Source organism: Nyctereutes procyonoides, unplaced genomic scaffold (genome assembly GCF_905146905.1).
Source record: "Nyctereutes procyonoides isolate TBG_1078 unplaced genomic scaffold, NYPRO_anot_genome, whole genome shotgun sequence".
Taxonomy (NCBI): Eukaryota; Metazoa; Chordata; class Mammalia; order Carnivora; family Canidae; genus Nyctereutes; species Nyctereutes procyonoides.
The window spans coordinates 1,006,921-1,029,131 of NW_026575121.1; the positions used below are offsets into that span (position 1 = coordinate 1,006,921).

Here is a 22,211-nt window from a genome sequence, read left to right on the forward strand (position 1 = left end):
GAGGATTATACAGGGTCATGTTATCCTAGAGCTGAAGAAACCTTAAAGGACCCGGAATTCCCCCCCCCCGCCCCCCATCTCTGATGACCGCCCTTTAGACTAATGGACTCACTGGAGCAGCTTTCCCACGCAAAGGCCTCTGGCTTCTCACTGCACAACACCGAGGCCGGACTCTCCCTTTCACAGGAACAGTGAAATCCCAGCCTCCCGGGCTAGTGGGTCTGGTGGGTCCCGTGGGCCGGGTGGGTCCAGTGTCTTTCCAGGGCCTTCACCCTTGTTACGGCTTCATGTGTTGTCAGGTGATGGGAATAGTTTCCCAGGCAGGGAGAAAGCGGAGACCCTGCTCTGTGACGCTGGTCCACACCATTCTCCTCAAATGTGTGCTGCTTTCCCCCACTAAAATGCAATCACACACCAGTAGTTTCCAATCTATCAAAGTGCAGATTTCCCAGTCTTTTCTCCTAAATCCGGAAAGAGGGAAGTTAGGTTTAATGAAAAGCAGCCACTATCTGTGCAGCGGGCCCTGGGTTCATGGCTCGCAGCCGGATTTAGCTGCAAACCCTTTGCCCCCCCCCCCCAGGGCCGTTGGGGCTCCTCACCCTGCAGGGCCAAGGCCGCTCCCCAGCCCCCTGGGGGAGCCCACGGCCCTGTGCCCCAGGCAGGGACCCGCACACTTGGGGACACAAGCCCCCTTCTGTTTGGAGGATAGGAGGCCCTGAAAATTCTCCCAGGGTGGGAGCAGGGAGGGTCTCCCCGCCTGCCCTTGTCCGGCCCTTGGCCCTCTTGCTCAGGGTGGGTGTCTCCCAGGCCCGAGCACCCAAGGCAGCCGGTCGCTGACAGGCATCCGACGCCCCGCACCTGCTGCCCTGACCCCGGGGAGGGACGCAGCACTCGGCCTTCGGTGACTTCCAGGCGCACGGGGAGCAGCGCCCCAGGCCGTCCCGGCTCTGCACGCAGCCCCGGACCTGAGGAACGGGGTCCTCACCCCAGGGCCTGGGCGCGGCCGCCCCACATGTGACAGGGGGAGGCCGGGAGCCGCGGGGTTGGGAGTGGGACCCTGGCGCTGCACTTGCTGGCCCAGCGCTCCCAGCGGAGGCCATGGCCAGCCCCGCGCCCTTGGTGGCCTCCGCAGCCCCCAGCTGGTGGCCCTGCAGACGCTGCAGCTGCTGCGGCCAGAGTGGGGCTGGGGGGGGGGACCCAGTGACCGCCGCGGCCCCCCGAGACCCCCTAGACCCCGGGCTCCCGTTCAATCCAGACCTCGTGTCGGTGGCCCTGGCGTGTCGTGCAGGCCCCAGGCAGGCCGGGCCGGGCGGGAGCGTGAAGAGGGGATGGAGGGGGGTCCGCGGGGCGCGGGGTGCGGGCAAGCTCCCCCAGAAGGGATGAGAGGAGCAGAGGAGGCATGGAGCTGCTGCAGGTCCCCGGTGACGGTGCCCTGACCACGCCCCGACGGCGATGCGAGCTAATGGGGGCGGACTCGACCTGGGAGCTGGTGAGCATGGAGCAGCCAGGCCCGCAGCAGGTGCGGCCTTCCCGTCCGCCTGGAGGGGAGTGCGGCCTGGGGCAGGGTGGACCCCCCCAGGGCGGCGGGGGGGGGGGGGCGGGGGGGGCGGTGGCTGAACCCTCTCCCCAGGGTTCCGCAACTGCAAGACCCAGGGGGCGCTGACACCCCTGGGGCTGGCCGGACCTCGGAGCCCACCTGGGCCCACCTGCCTGCGGATGGGGCCGCGGATGGGCCTCCTGCAAGCCTTCCGGAACCTCCTTTCTCAGCTCCCCCTGCCCTTCCCCGCCCAAGGCTCCTTGCACCGGCAGCTCCTGGGCTGGGGAGCAGCACCTGCACCCCAGTTCCCCCGTGACCCCTACCCCAGAGCCTTAAGTGCGTGGATTAAGTCCCCTCTGCCTCCTGTAGGACAAAATCACCTAGCTTTATGTAAAGTTCTTTCACACCTAAGAACCCCAGTGATTTTTGCCTGAATCCCACTCCCCACGGAGCACAGAGGCCTTACAGGGTCCACCTAAACCCTCAGGAGTGGGGCTGTGCGCAGGGTGGGCCCGGGAGTACTGGAGCTGAGCTGCGGAGCCTCCTCTAGGGTCAGTGTAGACCCGAGCACAGTCGCTGCCCCTCAGGCCCAAGGGGACCCCGGAAACCTGAGGTCATTCACTGACCTCACATGGTCAGTGGTTTGAGGTCACAGATCTCTGAGGTCCTCTGGCTCCCCCCTCCATGCCTTCCCCCGGGAGGCTAGCAGAAGGAAGTTAGAGCAGTTCTCAAGAGCTGCTGTTCTGCACTACAAGCCAAGACTTGGGGGGAAACGGCTGTATTTCAGGTTGTACTATACACTGTAAAAGACCATTGGAATGCAGGTGTAATAAAGCACAAGATACACCCAAGTAGGTGCTTTACCCTACACATAGTTTGTGAACCTCCTGCTGTTGCCATTTTGGGCTGGTTAATTGTGGGGCTGTCCCAACATTACAGGAGGCTTAGCACCACCCTTGGCCTCTGCCCAGCACTACCACCCCAGCACGCCCAGTACAACCCAGTCTTCCCCAGAGTGTGTTGGGGGGAGGGGAAATAAGATCACCACCCAGTGGGAAGTACTGCCCACAAACGTCGGAAAGTTCAAAAAAATGAAGCTGCATTTCACCAATGCTCGCCAGTTAGAATGCACCTTTTCTGAGGGGTACCAAAAAGACAAAAAATCTTGCCAACTAAAGCATGATGCACCATCTTTTGTAAGATCTCATCAGAGGTTTCTGAAAAGTGAAAAAAGGTGCATCTTAGGATGCTGAAATGGGAAGTTGTGTGTGATGGGAGGGGCATGTGTGAGGTGCAGGTAGGTGGGAAGGGAGAGACTGATCAGTTTTACCTTAGGTGATCGTGGAAGGCTTCTTGGAGGAAGTAATCTTTTATTTTTATTTTTAAAATATTTTATTTATTTATTCATGAGAGACATACAGAGAGAGGCAGAGACACAGGCAGAGGGAGAAGCAGGCTCCATGCAAAAAGCCTGATGTGAGACTCGATCCCAGATCTCCAGGATCACACCTTGGGTTGAGGGCAGCGCTAAACTGCTGAACCACCTAGGGATCCCCAGAAGTAATCTTTAAAAAAAAAAAAAAAAGAATGTTTGTTCCACAGGCATGAAAGGGGAAAAAAAAAACACATTTCAGGGGAGCTGTGTGATCCAAGGCCCCAAAGCAATGAAAATACCTGGCCCTTTGGGGGAACTAAAATTAGTTCAGTGTGACAGAAGGTATAAAAGGATGCTGGAGAGGTAAGAGGTCGGGTGGCAAAAGGCCTGCGTATCATGCAGGGGACCTTGAACTGCCTTGCACGGAAAAGTAATGGTTGGAATGACTGAGTCACAGCAGGTGAAGCTGCAGTTTGGGGTCAAGTCGGAGACCCTGCCCAGCTGTCCCGGGACCCTGCACCGCTCAGATGCATGAGAGCTCTCTGCTCTGGCCTACACATCATGCCTCTGTCGCTTCTACTGGTGATCCTTTTAGTGCTTCTATTTGATTTTTTTGTCAACATCTTTCACCTTCTCAAGGTTTTTTTTTTTTTAAGATTTTATTTATTTATTCATGAGAGACACAGAGAGAGAATCAGAATCAGAGACACAGGCAGAGGGAGACCAGTCTCCCCGTGAGGAGCCCAATGTGGGACTCCATCCCAGGACCTAGGGGTCACATCCTGAGCCAAAAGCAGATGCTCTGCCACTGAGCCACTGGGTGCCCTTTAAGCTTTCTTTATCCAAACATCAGCCTATTCACTCCTCTTCTGAGAGAATTCAGACCATTGGGCACAAATATTTTCCTCTCTACCTAAAAAAAAAAAAAAAAAAAAAGAGAGAAGAAAAAAAATCCCACTTCCACTCATCTTCCTCTTTGTCTCTAATAAAGAAATGCTATCGGGCCCCCCACCTCCAACCCAAAATAGTCTTTCTACTGGATCTGCTGTTCACCTGCAGGGGAGCTATGAGATCTGAGGGCTCTTGAAAAGAGCCAGTGCTCTCAGAAGGGAGGGAAACAGGGAGAGGCTTCTCTGGATGACTTGCCTCCTGGCCAGCATCTTGGAATTTGGCTTGGTTTTTTGTTTGGCTACTCAGTTGTAGGGTAGTAATTACAAAGGACTTAGACTTAAGGACACAGTAGCCTGTCATCCCAGGGGGCTGGTTATGCAGACTGGGCTTCATTATTACTAGTGTTAATTCAAGTGATTTAGAAGAGTTTTCTTGCTATATGTTTTTTTGTTATATAAATTTTAGGCATACAGCTTTATAATTTGCCAGCTGTATACACTACAAAGTGATCACCTCCCTAAGACTACCCTTCATCAGCATACGGTTGACCACCTTCACCCATTTCATCTGCCCCTCAACCCCCTTCCCCTCCGGGAACCACTAGTGTGTTCTCTGTATCTATGGCTTTGTCTTTGTTTTATTTTGTTTGTTCATTCATTTGTTTACTTTTTTTTAGATTTCACATATGAGTGGAATCATATAGTATTTGTCTTTTCTAATTTAAATGTCACATAGCATAATACCCTTAAGGTCCATCCATGATGTTACAAATGGTAAGATTTCATTCTTTTTTATGGCTGAGTAATACTCCACTGTATTTATAGACCATCTCTTTACCCTTCTATCTGTCACCGGACATTTAGGGTGCCTCCGTAGCTCGGCTGTTGTAAATAACTAACACTGCAATAGGCATAGGAGTGCACATATCTTTTCAAATTAGTGTTTTCATAATTTTTGGATAAATACCCAGAAGTGGAATAGCTGAGTCATGGGGTAGCTCTGTTCTTAATTTTTTGAGGAATCTCCATACTGTTTTCCATGGTGGCTGCACTGATTTCCATGCCCACTAATAGTGCACGAGGGCTCCCTTTCCCCCCCACCCTTACCAACACTTGTTATTTCTTGTCTTTTTGATAGTAGCCATTGTAACAGGGTTAGGAGATAACTCCCTGTGGTTTTGATTTGCATTTCTCTAATAAGGAGTGATGTTGAGCATCTTTTCATGTTCCTGTTGGCCATCTGGATGTCTTCTTTGAAGAAATGTTTATTCACATGCTCTGCACATTCTTTAACCAGACGTTTATTTATTTTTTGTTGAGTTGTAGGATATATATATATATATATATATATATATATATATATATATATATTTGAATACTAACCCCTTCTAACCCCTTGTCAGATATTTGGTCTACAGACATCTTCTCCCCCATTCAGTAGGTTGCTCGTTCATTCTGGTGAAGGTTTCCTTTGTTGTGCATAATCTCATTAATTTGATGTAGTCACATTTGTTTATTTTTGCTTTTGTTTTCATTGCCTTTGGAGTCAGATCCACAAAGATGTTCCTAAGACTGATTGATGTCAAAGAGCTTGCTGCCCATGGGTTGCTTCCCGCCCCCCCCCCCCCCAGGAATGTTATGGTTTCAGGTCTTACATTCAAGTCTTTTGTCCATTTTGAGTCCATTTTTGTGTCTAGTGTAAGATAGTGACCCAGTCTCATTATTTTGCCTGTGACTGATCAGTGTTCTCATTACCATTTATTGAAGAGACTGTCCTTCCTCCATTGTAGGTTCTTGGCTCCTCTGTTGTTGAAGAATTGTCCATATATGTGTGGGCTTATTTCTGGGCTCTTAATTCTGTTCCAGGGATCTGTGTGTCTGTTTTTGTACCAGTATGATCCTGTTTTGATTACTGTAGCTTTGTAGTATATCTTGAAATCAGGGAGCCTGATAACCTCCAGCCTGGCTCTTTTTCAATATTGCTTTGGCTATTTGGGGCCTTTTGTAGTGCCACACAGATTTCGGAATGATTTATTCTAGTTCTGTGAAACACCCCATTGGGGTTTTGATAGGTATTGCACTGAACCTGTTGACTGCTTTGTGTAGTATGAACATTTTAATAATATTAAAAAATATTAATTCTTTCAATTCAAAAATATGAAATACCTTTCCATGTATGTGTGTCTTCTCCAATTACTTTCATGTTTTTTATATTTTTAAATTAAGAACATGTGGATTGATGTCACACACAGAATGATTTCAGGAGGATTTATGTTAATGGAAATAACACTTGCATATCACTTGGAAGCACATGGAAACATCCTGAACAGCAGTTCTCTTTGTTCCCTTCTGCAGTGTTACTTGCCACCGAGAGGAGGGGGACTTGCTTGAGCTAAAGCCAATGGCCCAGATGAAAGGCATTAGGGATCCAAAGGAGAGACAGCACAGCACAGCTCAGTGATCTGGTCTGTGGAACCCTTCAGCCTACTATGCGGCTTTCTGCTGGAGGCCCTCGGGCCAATTATTTAGCTTTCCTGTGCCTCAGTCTCCTTGTCTATAAAGTGAGGATAGAAGCGTCTAACCTTACGAGGTTATTAGGATAAGGCTTATGGAGTCTTAGCTAGTGGTTGCCCATACAAAGTCCCAATACCTTTGAGCTTCTGTTATTATTACTGTTACTAGCAAGTTAGCACATCATGTTCTCATGGACTATTAATTACTGTTGTGAGTTCCGTTCCTGATACTGATGGATCTGACCCATGACTTGATTTACTTCTTGAGACTGCAGACAAAAGCAGAGTTAGGATGACCCAAGGAGACTTCCGAGAAGCCTCTACCATCCAGAGGCTGGCTTTTAGCCCATGCCTGATGGCTGACTTAGAGATGTTGCTACTGAATGGCTTGCTGATCAAACCACCGAGGCTTAAGGAAGTGACGTGATCAGGTGTGAAGGAGGAGAAGCTCTCAGCACAGTACTAATGGATATTTTAATGGTATTTTACTCTTTTCTTAAAGAAACTGACACTTAATATTCTTATTGAATGTTTAGAGATTACCAAACACATGCAAAAATACATGAAGTGAGTTTCTTTAGAGTGGGTAGAAAATGCATCACAGTATGGAGTCTTCTTCCATTTGTTGGAGAGGCTAGAGTTAACCAGCCAGACAAACGTTTATTATAGGAGGAAACGGAGACTCAGGAATTTAGGATTTTGCTAAAGATCTCACAGTTGGGAAGTCATGGCCCATGATTCCAACATGGTTTTATCTGACTTTTTCTACCAAACCACAGTGGCTAGATTGGAGGTGTTATGAACATCATGCAAAAATAAAGCCCGTGGGCCTGGATGGTTGGTTGACCCGGTGGGGTTGGACGTGCTGTGCCCTGCACACTCTGCTCGGGCTGCCACAGTCACCTTGCAGACTGAGTATCTTAGCCAGCTTGGGCTGCCATAACAAAATGCTGTGGACTGGGTGGCTTAAACCATAGACATTTATTTTCTCACTGTTCTGAATGCTGGAAAGCTGAAGATCAAAAATTTGGATTCTGGTAAGGTCTTCCTGGCTTGTAGACCGCCACCTTCCTGCTCTGTCTTGAATGGGTTTTCCTCTATGCGTGCAGAACGAGAGAGATCCTGGATGTCTTTCCCTCTTCTTACAAGAACGCCAATCCTATTGGATTAGGGCCCCACCCTTGTGACCTCATATAACCTTAATTACCTCCCTAAAAGTCCTACTTCCAGTACAGTCACACTGGAGGTTATGTTTCAATGCATGGATTTGTGTGTGTGTGTGTGTGTGTGTGTGTGTGTGTAGTAACACAATTAGTCCAATCTTTATACTGAGTGATTTGTGTGTCTCTTTCTATGACGGCCACTTTACATAGTGTCCAAAAGTGCCAGGAGAATGTAGGAAATCATTGTCAAACTAGCTCCAGCTATCAAGAATGCTTTAGGCACTCCCACTCAAAGGGAGCGTAGAAACATGCAGAGGACCCGAAGGAAGACAGTCTAGGATTTTAAGGACGGCTGAAAGTGACCAACTCACATAGACACCATGAGCCAAGCCAGTTATGAAGTCACTCTGACCGAGTTTTCCTGTCTTCCTTTGAGAATCAAAAATATTGATGGTTTGCAAGAGTTCTGCTCTGGTGCAAGCTTCATGGGAACCAAGGCTGATGCCAACTCTCAGAGGCAGGAGGACTCTCCCGCACCACAGACTACACTTGCCTGTGAGTTCACCACTTCAATTAGCTGAGTCTGGTACCAGTTATGCCGTCACGTTCAGTAGTCCTGGCTGGTTTTCTCATCTACGTACCGAGCACTGCGGTGATAAAATCTCTGGCTTTGGCTTCACAGTCACCGCTAATGCTCTTTGCAAACTGCGTGTGTGGATATTGGGTCACTCAGGGAAAGACATTGAGGACGAGCACTTTTTCCCCCCAAGTACAGGAGTGTGAGGGCAGTTTCTGCAAATTTGGGAATCGTGTCTTTAAAAATTACTTCTTATGGAAGAAGTAAATGCCTAGGGTTATATGATTAGTAGCAGAGCCAGAGAATCGCTCTTCATTTGGGATAAAATTGTGCTTTTCTGTGACCAAAAGGCCCAATGACTACTTTACAAGTAGCTTAATTATGGCTCCGACGTTGCTCGTAATGTGAATGATAGGAGAATCAGGACATGTAAGCTTTCCAGGATGAAGCTTTTGGGGGAGATATTGCAGGAAGGCCCGAAAGCAAAACTACTTCCGTTCAACGTCTTGGTAGAAACGCTGCCATGCTTTGTTTTACGATTTGGGGGTTCGCCTTGGGAGCGTACCTGAATCAAGTGCTTGTATCCATCACAAAGTGCTTTTAACTGGACTTTCCTAATGAAAATGGTACCATACCCAAAGCAAATGCCTAAGGAACCTTAGTTACTTGTGAGCGTTCACCACCGGGTCCACCACAAGTAAAAATGTTTAATTTCCTGTGGACGATAGACTTTTTATGGTGACTGGCAGATACTTTGGTTCTTCATTGAGTGTTTTATGAACACACACTTGCGTATCTATTTGAGATTGACCTTGGGTTCAGGCAAGTGGTGGCTCCTCTGGGCCCCGTGAATTTTTAGTTCAAAGCCAGATGTTGACGAACCAGGAGGGCAGTTTGTAGTCTGCTGTTTCTGATAGCGTGCTTTTCACAACATCCCTCTAAATAGAGGAATGGCATTCCCATTTTATGGACACGTCCAGGGTGGAGGATTGTGACGGGTCTGGGGAAGGGATCTGGGCTCCCTCGTAGGGCCCCGCACCAGGCACCTTTGGGGAGAGTGGTCTGCTGTAGTTCATTAAAGTGAGAAGGCCCCATCACAGAAAGCTGGGAAAAGCTCTTTCTTCAGCGCTCTCCGCAGGGGGCCTCAGGGGGGAGCGAGAAAGGAAAATGTGGGAAGAAATGAGTCTGTAGAGGCCATTGTGAGGGAATAGAGCTCAAGGTGTGACTGTTTGGAAAAGAATGAAGTTATTTTAAGGTCAGAGGTTAAGGGGATATGAACTGATTTATAGTTTATGTAGATTGAGCGTGATTTTGAAGGTGATGAGGGAGGAAAACAACCAAAAATCTTCCTTGTGGATTGTTTGAGAGTTATCTGCATTGTAGAGCCTATGAAGTCATATTGCATCTTCGACTTTATTATCCATCGCTGTTGGGTTCAGAAAATAAGCTTTGAAATTGACCGTCGGTGCCAGCTTCTCTTTTGCCTTCAAGACCTCAGTTTTGATGGGAGTGTTTGTTTTCAGTACAAAGCTAAAAAAAAAAAAAAAAAAAAAAGTCAGCTTTTCTTCCCTTTTTGGACTTTGCAGGTGTATTTGCTGTTGCTCAAGGATTCCAGATGTGTGCCTTCCTAATACACACAGTGCAGAAAAGTGCAAGCGTGGCAGTTTTTCTGAGAGACTTCCCTTATCCTGGGAAGAGAACAGAGCAGAGGAAGGGAGAGCTCCAGCCAGGAGGTCTCTGACTCGCTAGGGGTTGGCTTTCCATGGGGTGCAGAAGGTTCCATGCCTTGGCTACCTTCCACGACAGCCAAACCCTCTCAATTATGTTGCAGGGAAGAGGGGCCAACAGACCAATCTGCAGTTTGGATGTGACCAACGCCAATTGGAGCTCCGTGACAAGAAAAACAGTGCGAATATGGCCAAAAAAGAAACATTCACTTGTAGACATTTTTGTTCCATCTCAAATCGAGTTTGGTGCCTCCCTTGCTTGCCTTCACTGTATCCCTGCTCTTCCCACCAAGGCAGCCGAGGCTCCGTCATCCCAGTTCTCCAGTGTGTCTCCCACCCTGGGTCTCTTGAGTCATCACCGTACCCAGCCCAGGCCTAATTTGGGGAGGATCTTCGAAGAACATTTGAGTTTGGGAGGAGAGGGTAATTCCAGCTCTGCCCCTCATTCACTGTGTGCCCCGGGTGTGGCTGGGTTATCTGTCGAGGCCACATGTCTGCATCTGGCATTCACGGACCCTTGTGGGGCCAGACCAGGAGCCTTGCATTGGATCCTGCACCCAGCAGGTTAGGCCAGACCAGCGTCTTTCGAATGCTGGTTTGCCGTGACATGCCACGCTGGGAAGCGCCCGTGGACTTTACTGGGGGCACTCGAGGCTCCCACGCTAGTTTGCATCCTGGTTCCCAGCACCCAGCTCTGTTCTTTGCAGACTGGCCTCGTTCCAGGGCCAGCCCCCACTTGACTCAGGCCTCTGCTTGTGTTAGTCCTTGCCATCGCGAGGGCCATCTCTCCCTGGAGAGGCAAATCCCGCCTTCCCAAGCCCCAGCTGTCTCGTAACATCTGTACAGCCTTCCCTGATGCCTCATCCTAACCTCCATTCCCTTTTGCAAAGGCTGGCAGCACTTTGATGGTCTTGACCACTTTTTTTTTTTAATTATATTGTGGTTAAGAAAAAGTGCATAACATAAACCTGACCTCTTTTAGTGTATAGCTTGACAGTATTGCGAGCCCTCGCATTATTGTGCGACCGACCTCCGTGATATTTTCATCTCATAAATCTGAAACTCTGTACACGTGGAATTGCTGGAGCGTATGATAATTCCATTTTTAAGCTTCTTGAGGAGCGTTTTCCAGAGTAGCTGCGAGATCGTACGTTCCTACCAGCAGCGCACAAGGGTCCCACGTTCTCCACATCCTCGCCAACACTTGTTATTTTCGGGGTTCTTTTTTTTATTTACTGATAGCAGTCATCCTAATGGATATGAGGTGAGCTCGACCATTCTTTTTGATCCTTAATCCTATTCTGTGTGACATCTCTCGCGAACAACTTAAATAGTTTCATCTCCCCAATTAGATACCCAGCTTCTGTAGAGCATATTTTTCTTTTCTCTTCTGTCCTTCGTTTCCCTTGTCTCCTTCTTGCTGGCCTCCCATCTAGCAGAGTACTTTATGCATGACCTTAGATTGATGGAGTGCCTTATAAATGCCTTATAAATTCAGAGTTTGCATGACCATGAGCTTATTTGACCTTCCCAGTCTCTCTCTCCAGGTGGTAGCTATTTGTTTGTATTTTACACATTAAAAAATGGAATATTCTATAGGTAAAAGTCTTGTCCACAGATGGCCTGCCAAAGGGGCAGAACCAGGTCCCTGATGGGAAGCCCAGTGCTCAGGAAGGAATAACCCCAGCCTCCGAGGGGTCTTCGTAGGTGCTCGGAGGGCTGCCCATCCTGACTAACATCTGGAAAGTGCCTTTTGCCATATAGGGTAACGTGCTCACAGGTTTTTGGGGATTAAGACATGGGCATCTTTGGGAGGCCATTATTCTATCTACTCCAGGGCAGATTTTGGCTAAGAATTAAGACAAAGTGTTCTGGAAACTAGAGCCGTGGGTGGTGTCCTAAGCACATGGGTTTCTCCGGTGTGGCAAATAGTGTGTCACCAGGTATGCTCTAGAAAGAGCCTTGTGTGAACCCTCTGCAGAGTATAAATGTCTGTTCTTCTATAGAACTGTGTTTTTACCGTAGCCCTCATTCCATTTCACTGGACATTTGGCCATAGGCTCTATGGTGGCTCCATCCTCCTACTAGGTCATAAGCTTTATAGAGACTGGGTACCCATGTCTTACTGGTTTTTACCCAATGTGGTCCATCGCGTAGTAGAGACTTCACACATTTGAAGTAACTAACTGTTTCATCCACTGAGTCCAACAGGCTGAGGCCATTATCCCAGTAGATTAGTTGAGTCACTACAAAGTGCAAACGCTGGCTATCAATTTGTAGCCATCAGACTGCTGCAATCAATGCATTTCATAACGAGTCTGAAATCATACGAGTCTTTGGAAGTTCCAAAACCCGTCTAGATCACTCACTCACAGTGTTGTAACGCTGGCCGTGTGCTCAAAACCCCACATAGGATATTACATCATTTCTGGAAGCATCTGGGGCCTGCTAAATAAAAGCTGCTGGGACGATGTGCTCTGTCATTGAATGGAAGGCACCGTATATGCGTATATGAAATCATCGTGAATATCGATCGTGTGATTTTCTACTGCAAGCCCATGAGCCATTCAGCATGCCGCTGCCTCAACACTGAATTTTGGGCCTCTGCCCGTGCAACAGCATCGGCAGGGGTGTGGCTGGAGGCCATGATCGCTGGATCCACAGTTGGCCTTCAGGCCCTTCAGAAGGAAGGGAAGCAACCACCTGTTTTATTTTTCCATCCCCAGGCTTAAGAGTCCCATGGAAAGCCTCTGCCTATTAATTTGTTTTCTTTGACTGTTAATATATTTGAGAAAGGATTAAAAAGAAATACCGCACTAAAAGAGTAAAATAAGGAGACTTTGCAAAGCTTGCCAGAGATTTGAAGTTTACCCAGGGCCTCAGGGACCAGTACAGCCCAGCAGTGGAATTTTATTATATGTATACTTTCCCCAAACGATGCCTTCTTTGATTCTTTACAGTAAACGTGAAATTGACTTCAGATTTTAGGCCCACAAACATATTTTTAAAGGCATTTTAATCTTATTTGGGTGATGAATGCCTTTGCAGACTGGCTAATAGGCACACGTCGGCACACATTTCAGTGGTTCCCTCAATTTTGAATTTCCCTTAGCATGTTGTCTTTGATCCTTCCACTTTGTACTTAGAGTTGGATTACTTCTAGAAAGCAAGCAGACAATTTCCCTTGATGTGGATCTAGGGGAAGTAGTCCAGAGGCATTTTTTTTTTCCTTCTACTTTCCCGTTCCCAAGCAATCTGCTCCAGGAATATAGGTTACTCCATAAACCATGGGACAGACCATCTAAGTAGCCCCTTGATACCGTCCGAGCAGAAATGAGCAACACACGAGGGCGGGGACCGAGAGTGCCATGAAGGGAAGGAAAACCAGGAGGCTGGTGGCCTGGGAGTGCTTGGGGAGAGAACTGTGGCGCGTTGTGTTGCTCTTTCTACCCCAGCACCTCACGTGCGGGTCCTGCGGCCTTTGTTGGGCGAACTGAATAGACCAGTGTTTGTTTTGTTTCCCAGAAGATGTTCTCGAATAAACACTTTGCCAGAAGCCCAGGTCCTCTGACCCAAGTGCCAGAGTTTTTTGTTAGGGACAAGAATAGCTTCCCTTTCTGTACAGAATTAGGAAGAACACTCTGGTCCTAAGCTCTAGTTCAGCTTTTAGTTCTTTCATTTTCTTTTGGATTCTCTGTTTTTTTTTTTTTTTTATTTTCCTAAAGTTATTGAGTTGATTTCTTAGCTCACGCTATTTCAGTGGTTATTTTCCTTACATAGCATTAAGTGTGTGAATTTCTCAATTCAGCTGCAGCCCACAAATTTGTAATATAGCAGTGCCATCATTCTTCATTATAAAGTATTGTAAAATTTCAATTATTTTTTCATTGATCCATGAATGATGTAGAGGTAGGTCTTTAAGTCATCCATGTATTGGGAAGGTTATGCTACCGACTTCTAATTTACTTGCTTTGTGATTTGTGTGATATAGATTTCTAGGTATTCATTAAGATTTTGTTTTTGGCAAAAAAAAAAAAGAATTTGCTTTTGGCATATCATTATATAGTCAGCTTTCATAAACATTCCATATATCTTTGGGAATAATTTGTATTTGCTTATCTTTATTGGACCAAGCCTGTGATTCCTGTTTCAGTCTTTCTCTCCAGGCTGATCATTTTGTTATTTGATTTATTAGATTCTGAGGAAGCTGGGTAAAAAAAAAAATCAGTTTTTATGTTTGTAGATTGAATGTAAGTTAAGATTATCATGGGCAGCCCGGGTGGCTCAGCAGTTTAGCGCCGCCTTCGGCCCAGGACCTGATCCTGGAGAACCGGGTTTCCTAGTTTAAAGCAGATGAATCTGCTCTGAGACATTGGCTCATTTTTTCTCCAAAGGTGAAACCAGTTTTTAAAAAAAGAGCCGGGGGGCAGCCTGGGTGGCTCAGTGGTTCAGCATCTGCCTTAGGCCCAGGGTGTGATCCTGGAGACCCGGGATCGAGTCCCACATCGGGCTCCCTGCATGGAGTCTGTATCTCTCATGAATAAGTAAATAAAATCTCTAAAAGAAAAAGATTATCATATTGGGCACACACAAGTACAAAATTTTTATATCTTCTTGGGGAATAAAAATAGTTCCTTTAATAATTGTAATTTATTGTATCCCTCATAATGATTTTTCTGGCTTTGTTTTGGCTTCTCTTTGTTTGCTTTGTATATTATGTTAGCATTCATTTATTTTAAGTCTTTAGGTGTTTTTTAGTTTTGAGTGTGTTTCTTGTAAGGAATTTATCAATAGATTTTAAAAAAAAAAAATCCAATCTGGTAACCATTACATTTCAAAAGGTGTTTTATTTGATACCTTCTATTCACCTGGATTTATGTTTGTACATTTCTTCATTTTTACCTTCTGAAGAATGGGTCAATTAAGTTTTAATATTCCTGTTCTGTCTGCTGATTTTGAAGTTTTACATTTTATTTCCGTATTTGAATGATAACTCTTACATGTCTCACATGCATACTTAACCAGTCTGAAATTTATCAGTTTTGCCACCTTTCTGAATCTGCGCAATGCCTTAGGATGCCGCTCCTTCCTCTGTGTTTACTCTTCAGCATTCTGGAACCAATCTACTTTTGTAAGCCCCAAGTTAATTGTGATAATTTTAGTTTTGAGCAATAAGTTCTTTAGATTTACATCATACTTTTAAGCTTCTTGGTTCATTGCTGCTTCCTGATTCTCATTCTTTCCTTTCAAATTGAATTTCTCCTTTCTGAATTATATCTCTAGGAAGATATGACAGTGAGGGTAGCAACCCCTGTTGTCCATTTAAATGAAGCCCTATTTATTTTTCCCTGATGTTTAAATAATAGTTTAGTTGGATTTAAAAGAATTCTGTTGACAATTATTTGAAAAATTATCCCTTTCTTTTCTGTCTTCGATCGTTGCAGCTTAGTCGTTGGCTGTCTGTCCTGTCATCCCTTGAAAGCCATTGTTCCCACACCCACCCAGCTGCTTTTAAGAGTAGTTTTGCCTTAATAAATTTAGATTTGAATCTCATTTAACTTATTCTGTTCTGGGCTCATTTTACTTCCTGACTCTATGTTCATGAACCTGTACTCATGTTTTTGATCAATTTTGAATAATTCTTATCCATTATTCTCTTTGAATATCGTCTCCCTTCCCTTCCCCCAGCCTCTTTCTTCTGCTTCTTTCATCCATATTGTTTAACTTTTCATTCCTATTTCCTATCTGGCTTTTTTTTTTTATCTTGCATTCTGAGTAGTTTTCTCATATTCATCATCCAGTTTACTGTTCCTCATTTCGAATGCATTTATTCGGTGTTTAATTTAAATCACAATAGTTATCATTTCTAGAAATGGTAAGCCTGTTCTTACTTAAAATGTTTTTGATTACTTCTTTTATATTTTTAATCACTTTGAACATATTTTATAGTTTCTAGCTGAAATACTTGGAGTTTAATCCTACCAAGTATTGGTATCTGCTGTATCAGGGTGGATTGTATTTTAAATTTCATATTCTGAGTTTGTCTTAGACAGAGGGTTATAGGAATACTGCTGTGGGGCAGAGGGGGTTGTGGACGTGTCCCCACGGAATAGGCTTTTGTTTGCTTTTACCATGTATCCATGGATATTTCAGCCCAGTTCCAATTTTTAAAGTTAACTTCTTAGCATGAATGTTCCCAGAACATGTATATGGCCTAGAGGGCAGCTCCCAACTTAAGCTGTTGGGTAGTACAGGTCCACGGTTCCACATGCTTGGGGCAACTTTATCCTCTACGCCAAACCCAGCTCTAGAGTAAATTTTTTTAATGAATATTGGTGGGCAGCTAAAATAATCTACTTTTTCTTCATCTTTGGCCCTTAGGAATTTCCATTGCTTTCTTGCAATATCAGAAAGGATGTTTGTTCTATTTTATTTATTTATTCATGAGAGACACAGAGAAAGAGGCAGAAACACAGAGGGAGAAGCGGGCTCCCTGCAGGGAGCCCGGTGTGGGACTCCATCCCAGGACCTGGGGTCACGCCCTGAGCTAAAGGCAGACGCTCAACCGCTGAGGCACCCAGGCACCCCTGTTCTATTTTATTTAAAACTCAGTTTCCCCTTTGGGGAAACTAAGTGTGCCATGTTACCAGAACCAGAAGTCTATGGAAAGTCATTTACACTATTTAAAATAAGTTATATATTCAACATTGTCTCTGATATGGAATAATTTTGTTTGTTTCTTGGAATAATCTTAATGTGCCATTTCTATACAATGGATTTTAGAATGTGAAACATTTGGGGATTAAATATCTATTTAATTATTTCATTCTTTTAAACCGCCTGGGAACTCTTCTTTCTAAATTTGCTTTGGAAAGTTCTTGAAACTATGTTCGTTAAATACCAAATCCTGTGTTGGAATTTCGAAGACAGTGAGTATGGAATAATAGGAACAGAGGCTATTATTTGTGTATTCTTCAAAGCTCTGTTAGGAACCAATAACAGAAACTCAACTCCAAATGGCTTAAGTAAAAAGGCATATTTATCGACTCAGATACCCAAAAAATCCTGGGGTTTATTGTTCAGGGATTGCTGGATCAGTATGCTCAGCGAATGTAATTAGAATCAAGCTCTTTTAATCCCTTGGTTCTGCTATTTTTTTCCCCCGTGCTGGCTTGTTCTCATTGGATTCTCCCCTTATGGTGGCAGGATGCTTTCCCAAAGCCCCAGTTACAGAGAGCTTCTCTTTTCCAGTCTAACACATTCTAGACCTGTGGCTTATTGGTCTGTATTAGATCATCTGTTCATTCAAACCAGTCCAAGGTGATTGAGGGCTGGTAGTCTCTGATTGGCCCCGTCCCTGAGAGGTCAAGTGGGTGGCGTCAGCTTTGGTCAAATCACAGAGGCTGAAAATGGAGGAGAGTAGTTCTCTGAGAGAAAAATTGAGGTCCTGTGATGAGAAGAGATGGGAATGGAAGCTGGAAACACAAAACACGACAAATGTCCCTGTAACCTATCTAATTGCTGTTGTTTGCTGTGTATTTCAGGATAGTGTTGAGTTTAGGAACATCTGCAGTCGCTTGGCTCTACAAATTCAAGGGCAATAGTTTGACAGAGACCTGAATGCTGCCCACCAGTGTTTGAAGACAATAGTCAAGTGATTCAGTCACTTGCTAATCTCCCTTCAGACGCCCATGTGGTGGCCTGTGCTTCTTTGAGACAGAGCTTATAGGATCTCCCAGACGTATGAATGTTTAAGACACCAGCATCAAAACCACAGCCAGTACGGCTAAGAGAACTGGGTATCTTACGTTCCTTATTGAATCAGCAGACAATGGATGCTTTTATTCCCAGTAAGGAGAGACTTGATGACCTACGTAGCAGTCCGACTAGTGGCATCTGTACCCTTCAGAATTACAGCACGTTGGTGAAAACATTTTAAAAGCAGTAGTTCACATTTTTAAGCATGTTGACCTATTTGCTTGCTTTTTGATTGGAATATATTCTACTTTGTGGAACTGATTGGATTATATGTGTATACATATTTACTAATTCATATGAAGTATTAGTTTTGATCAAATGATACATTAATCTATACTTATATTAATGTAGGCCTATGAGGCTTAATAGGGTTGTTTAATATGGTTATTTATATATGGTTATATGATTAAAGCTTCATGGTTCTTGAAATTATCTTGAATAAATAGGATATTTGATAATTGATATGTTCTACTTACTGAGCACTTCATTTTATGTTATGAAAGTGATCTTTAGATGTCGAAGGACCACATGTGTCAGTAATTATGAGTTCCAGTCCTGGCATTAATAACTTACTGTTGGACGGGAAAAGAGTTGCTTCTAAGCCTTGTGCTTTCATATACTGATTTGTAAATTTATAATGATAATGAGCTATGAAGTACCAAGGATATATGATATATAAATACAAAGTACAGTATTATTAAAGTCTCATGTGGAAACATGTAGCTCTTCTTACTGTTTCTAAATATTCCAATTGAAGTAGAAGATTCTTGTGAAAAACAGGAGAGAGTGGATACACTGGCAGGTTTTCCTAAATATTTAGAGCTGGGAAAAGAGAGGCTAACTTTTTTTTTTTTGCAACAATGATCTGAACATACTTAGGAAAAACTAAATTTCCTGTTGTTTCATGATGATGATATTGAGAACCAAACGAAATTGAAATGCTAACTTTCCCTTAAAATTTTAATAGAAATGGCATCAGATTTAGGAAAAAAAGAGTATATTTTTGCAGCTTATTTTCTGAAGGACTTAAAAAACTAGATCTGTATGGTGGAAGTAGATCTGCTTTTAAAAAATAAAGTGTTAGTAGTAATCAAAGCCTTTTTAATCCCACATATTCTGATCCTACTTGGTTATAAAGCTTTATTCCAGGATATAATGGTGAAAGGTATATATAGTGTTTCTCTCTTTAGATGTAATTGACCATTCCAAAGAAGAGAATTACATTTTTGAGACTGAATTCTAAAGGAAAGATGAAAGGTGTTTGTGTGTGTGTGTAAGAATGAGACAGGCCAGAAAAGAAGGGCATTTATTTTTTTATTTTTATTTTTTTTAAAAAGGGAGTTACTTCTTTTTTTTTCTTTTTTTTATTTATGATAGTCATACATAGTGAGAGAGAGATAGAGAGAGAGGCAGAGACACAGGCAGAGGGAGAAGCAGGCTCCATGCACTGGGAGCCCGACGTGGGATTCGATCCCGGGTCTCCAGGATCGCGCCCTGGGCCAAAGGCAGGCGCCCAACCGCTGCGCCACTCAGGGATCCCAAGAAGGGCATTTATTACTTGGAAACAGTATTTGGTACTTGGTTGTTTCATTCCTAGGAAATGGTGTGTTCTGGGACTATCAATATATTTTATAGTGAAGTCTTTCTTTCCCCAGGGAAGTTACCCCAGGGATGTTCTCTAAAGACCTATCATTATTTATGGGCTGCCTTCCCCACTGTAATCAATAGCCCTCTCAATCAATATTAACATTAAAGCTTTTTTAAAACTCTCATCCCCAAGAAATACTGAACATTTTTCCTTCTATCTATTCTTGTGTGTTTTCCTCCCTCATTTTGCAATGTGTTTCCCATGTACCAAGTAAAACCGTATTTCATCCTTCAGGTCCTGAATTACTGACCAGCTCCTCCTTGAACTCTCCTGGATCATCCTAGTAGGACATGGGTTCTTCTTCCTCCAAACTCATATAAAACATATTTTGTGCTACTGCGCTGCTGTACATACACCATACACCACGTTATAGCAAAGCTCTTGGTGTCCCTGTAACCAGCCTCAGCTTGCTGAGGGCAGGGATGGTTTTAAACATATTAGTATATTGCACAGCAACTACAATTCTAAAACTTCTTTGACCCTACTAGAACTTCCGTTGTCTCTACCACCTTTTCACACTGGCCCTGTCTCTTACTTCTGTGGCTTATGATTCTCTGCTTAATTTGTATAATCATTTGGTTGTACGTGCCCCCGGTTCCCTTCTTTTCTTTTCCTTTGGTTGCTGCAGACAGAACTCCATTCTTGGTCCAGACCACCTCTCTGCCTATTGCACACCTCCATATGAGTTCCGAAGGTAGCCTAAGAACAACACATAGCCATGCAAATCTCACTTCAATTCATGGCTCCCAATCTCAAGGGACCTTCATGTGACGCGTTAGCGCTACTTCATTTCCTAGACCTGCAATATCCAGTGATAGCCATTGGCTGCACAAGGCCATTGAGCGCTTGAATATGGCTAGTCTGAACTAAGATAGGGTTGAAAAGGTAAAATGCACACTGACTTTTAGAAACTTAACACCAGAAAAAAGAATGTAAAAGATCTCAATGTTTTTACACTGATACATGCTGAAATGATAATACTTTGAGTATATTTGGTGAAATAAAATATATATTGTTACAATTAATTTTACTAGTTTTATTTTACCCTTTTAAGGTGGCTACTAGAAAGTCTGAAATTCCATACGTGGCTTGCATTGTATTTCTATGGATAACCACATCCTAGAAAATTCACTAGACAATTCAAAGCTGTGCTTGACAATTTACTGTCTCAGGAAGGTTGTTCCACACATTTTCACACTCGTCCCTTCTCCATTCTCCTCATTCGCAGGGGATGGCCTTGTTTACCATTGTATAGGGAAAATAAAAGCCTCAAGAACATGTTCATCTTCACCATATACCCTGAGATCAACTATATACCCTGAGTTCCTCCTTTGTTATAAGAAAGACATGTCCTACTGCTACCCAAAGCTCACTGACCACGTAGGGACTGGACCATGTTTCCTCTCAATTATTTGAACTCTTCCCTCTTGCACTCATTCCTTTGCTTGCAGTATCAATTTTTGCTTCTGAATAGGAGCATTTCTATCGGCAGGCTATTATCTTATAATATCTCCCCCAATGTTTAAAAAAACAATTCCCCCAGCTACTACTTTATTTCTCTCCTCCCCGTAAGAGCAAGATTCATTGCAATTGTCCCACTTAGTAGTCTACAGTTCTTCTGTTCCAATTTCTTTCTGAATCCACCCCACCAAAAATGTTCTTGTCACGACTCTCATAAATGTTTTCTTGGTTTAAATGAAGGCCTTTGGAGAGTAGAAAACTATAAGATACTTCTTGCATACAAAGCACAGGACTGTGAGGATCAAGGTTTTCACATCTAAAAATTCCCTCCAACAGCCAAGCCAGCACCATTTCCCATTGTCCTTCGTGCTCCAGTGACTTCCCACTGATAAATTCAATGGTAAATTCTCAATCCTCATCTTACTTGATCTATCAACAGCTTTTGGCACAGTTGACTACTCCTTCTTGAGTCATTTTCTTATTTTGATTTTCAGATCAGCAGGCTTTCATGGTTTTACTTCACTAAGTCACTCACAGAATTGTTTCTTATTTTTTCCACATCGCCCATCTCCATATCGACTTTTTAATTTTAGAGTCCTTCAGTCTTGCTCTTGGCCCTTTTTCGATATTATACTTAGTCCACAGTCATGTGATTTTAAATACCAGTGATTCACCAATGATACCGAGACATCTGTCTTTTACTCTAAACTCCAGATTCCTGTAGTCAAATCACCACAGAGTATCTCTGCTTGAATGTTTGAAAGGCTTTTTCAATTGCAGAACAGAATTCTTGATCCTCAAATCTGCTTCTCCTCCATCTTCAAACTCTCATTGGGTGGTGGCTTAGATCCCTCCAGCCACATTGGCAAAAAGATCATTGAAATAATCCCTGACTCTTCTTCTTTTTTTAAGATTTTATTTATTTATTCTTGAGAGACACACAGAGAGAGGCAGAGACACAGGCAGAGGCAGAAGCAGGCTCCCTGCGGGGAGCCCAATGTGGGACTTTTTCCCAGGATCACGACCTGAGTTGAAGGCAGATGCTCAATCACTGAGCCACCCAGGTGTCTTCATCCTTGACTCTTCTATTACTCTCACATATAGCCACTCAATCAGCAAATCCTAATGGCTCAACCTTCAAAATACATCCGCAATCATATTACTTCTCACCACTTCCATAGCCACTACCCTAGTCCTATTCCCGCCTGGAGTATTGCAGTACCTTCCTAAATGGTCACACCACTTTACTGCCCTCTCCTTAGTCTCTATCAGCCACAGTAATACAAATCGACTGATTACTCCTCTACTCTCAATCCACCAACGGCTTCCTGTTTTACTCAGAATAAAATTCAAATTCTGTCTCTGACCCATCTCCTACCACACTTCTACTCTAACAACATCAATCTCTCTGCTGTTCTCACCTCTTCAAACATAACTAGTTTTGTGTTTGATCTTTGTGTTACTCTTTCCTCTGCCTGAAAGACTCCTCTCCCATCTGCTTCAAGTAGGTCTCCTCTCCAGCGCCCGTCATTAAAGAGGCCCTCTCTCACCCTTATCAAACG

The 22,211-nt window shown here is 44.2% G+C and overlaps 1 protein-coding gene across 1 annotated transcript; it reads left to right on the plus strand.

Annotated features, from left to right (window-relative positions):
* The first annotated feature begins 1,098 nt into the window (after positions 1 to 1,098).
* DLEU7 (deleted in lymphocytic leukemia 7) lies at positions 1,099 to 17,529 on the plus strand. The gene is given in 5 exon segments (XM_055335642.1): positions 1,099 to 1,126; positions 1,129 to 1,200; positions 1,232 to 1,305; positions 17,327 to 17,435; positions 17,438 to 17,529. Coding segments are annotated over 5 exon segments (375 nt in total).
* The last annotated feature ends 4,682 nt before the right edge of the window (positions 17,530 to 22,211 follow it).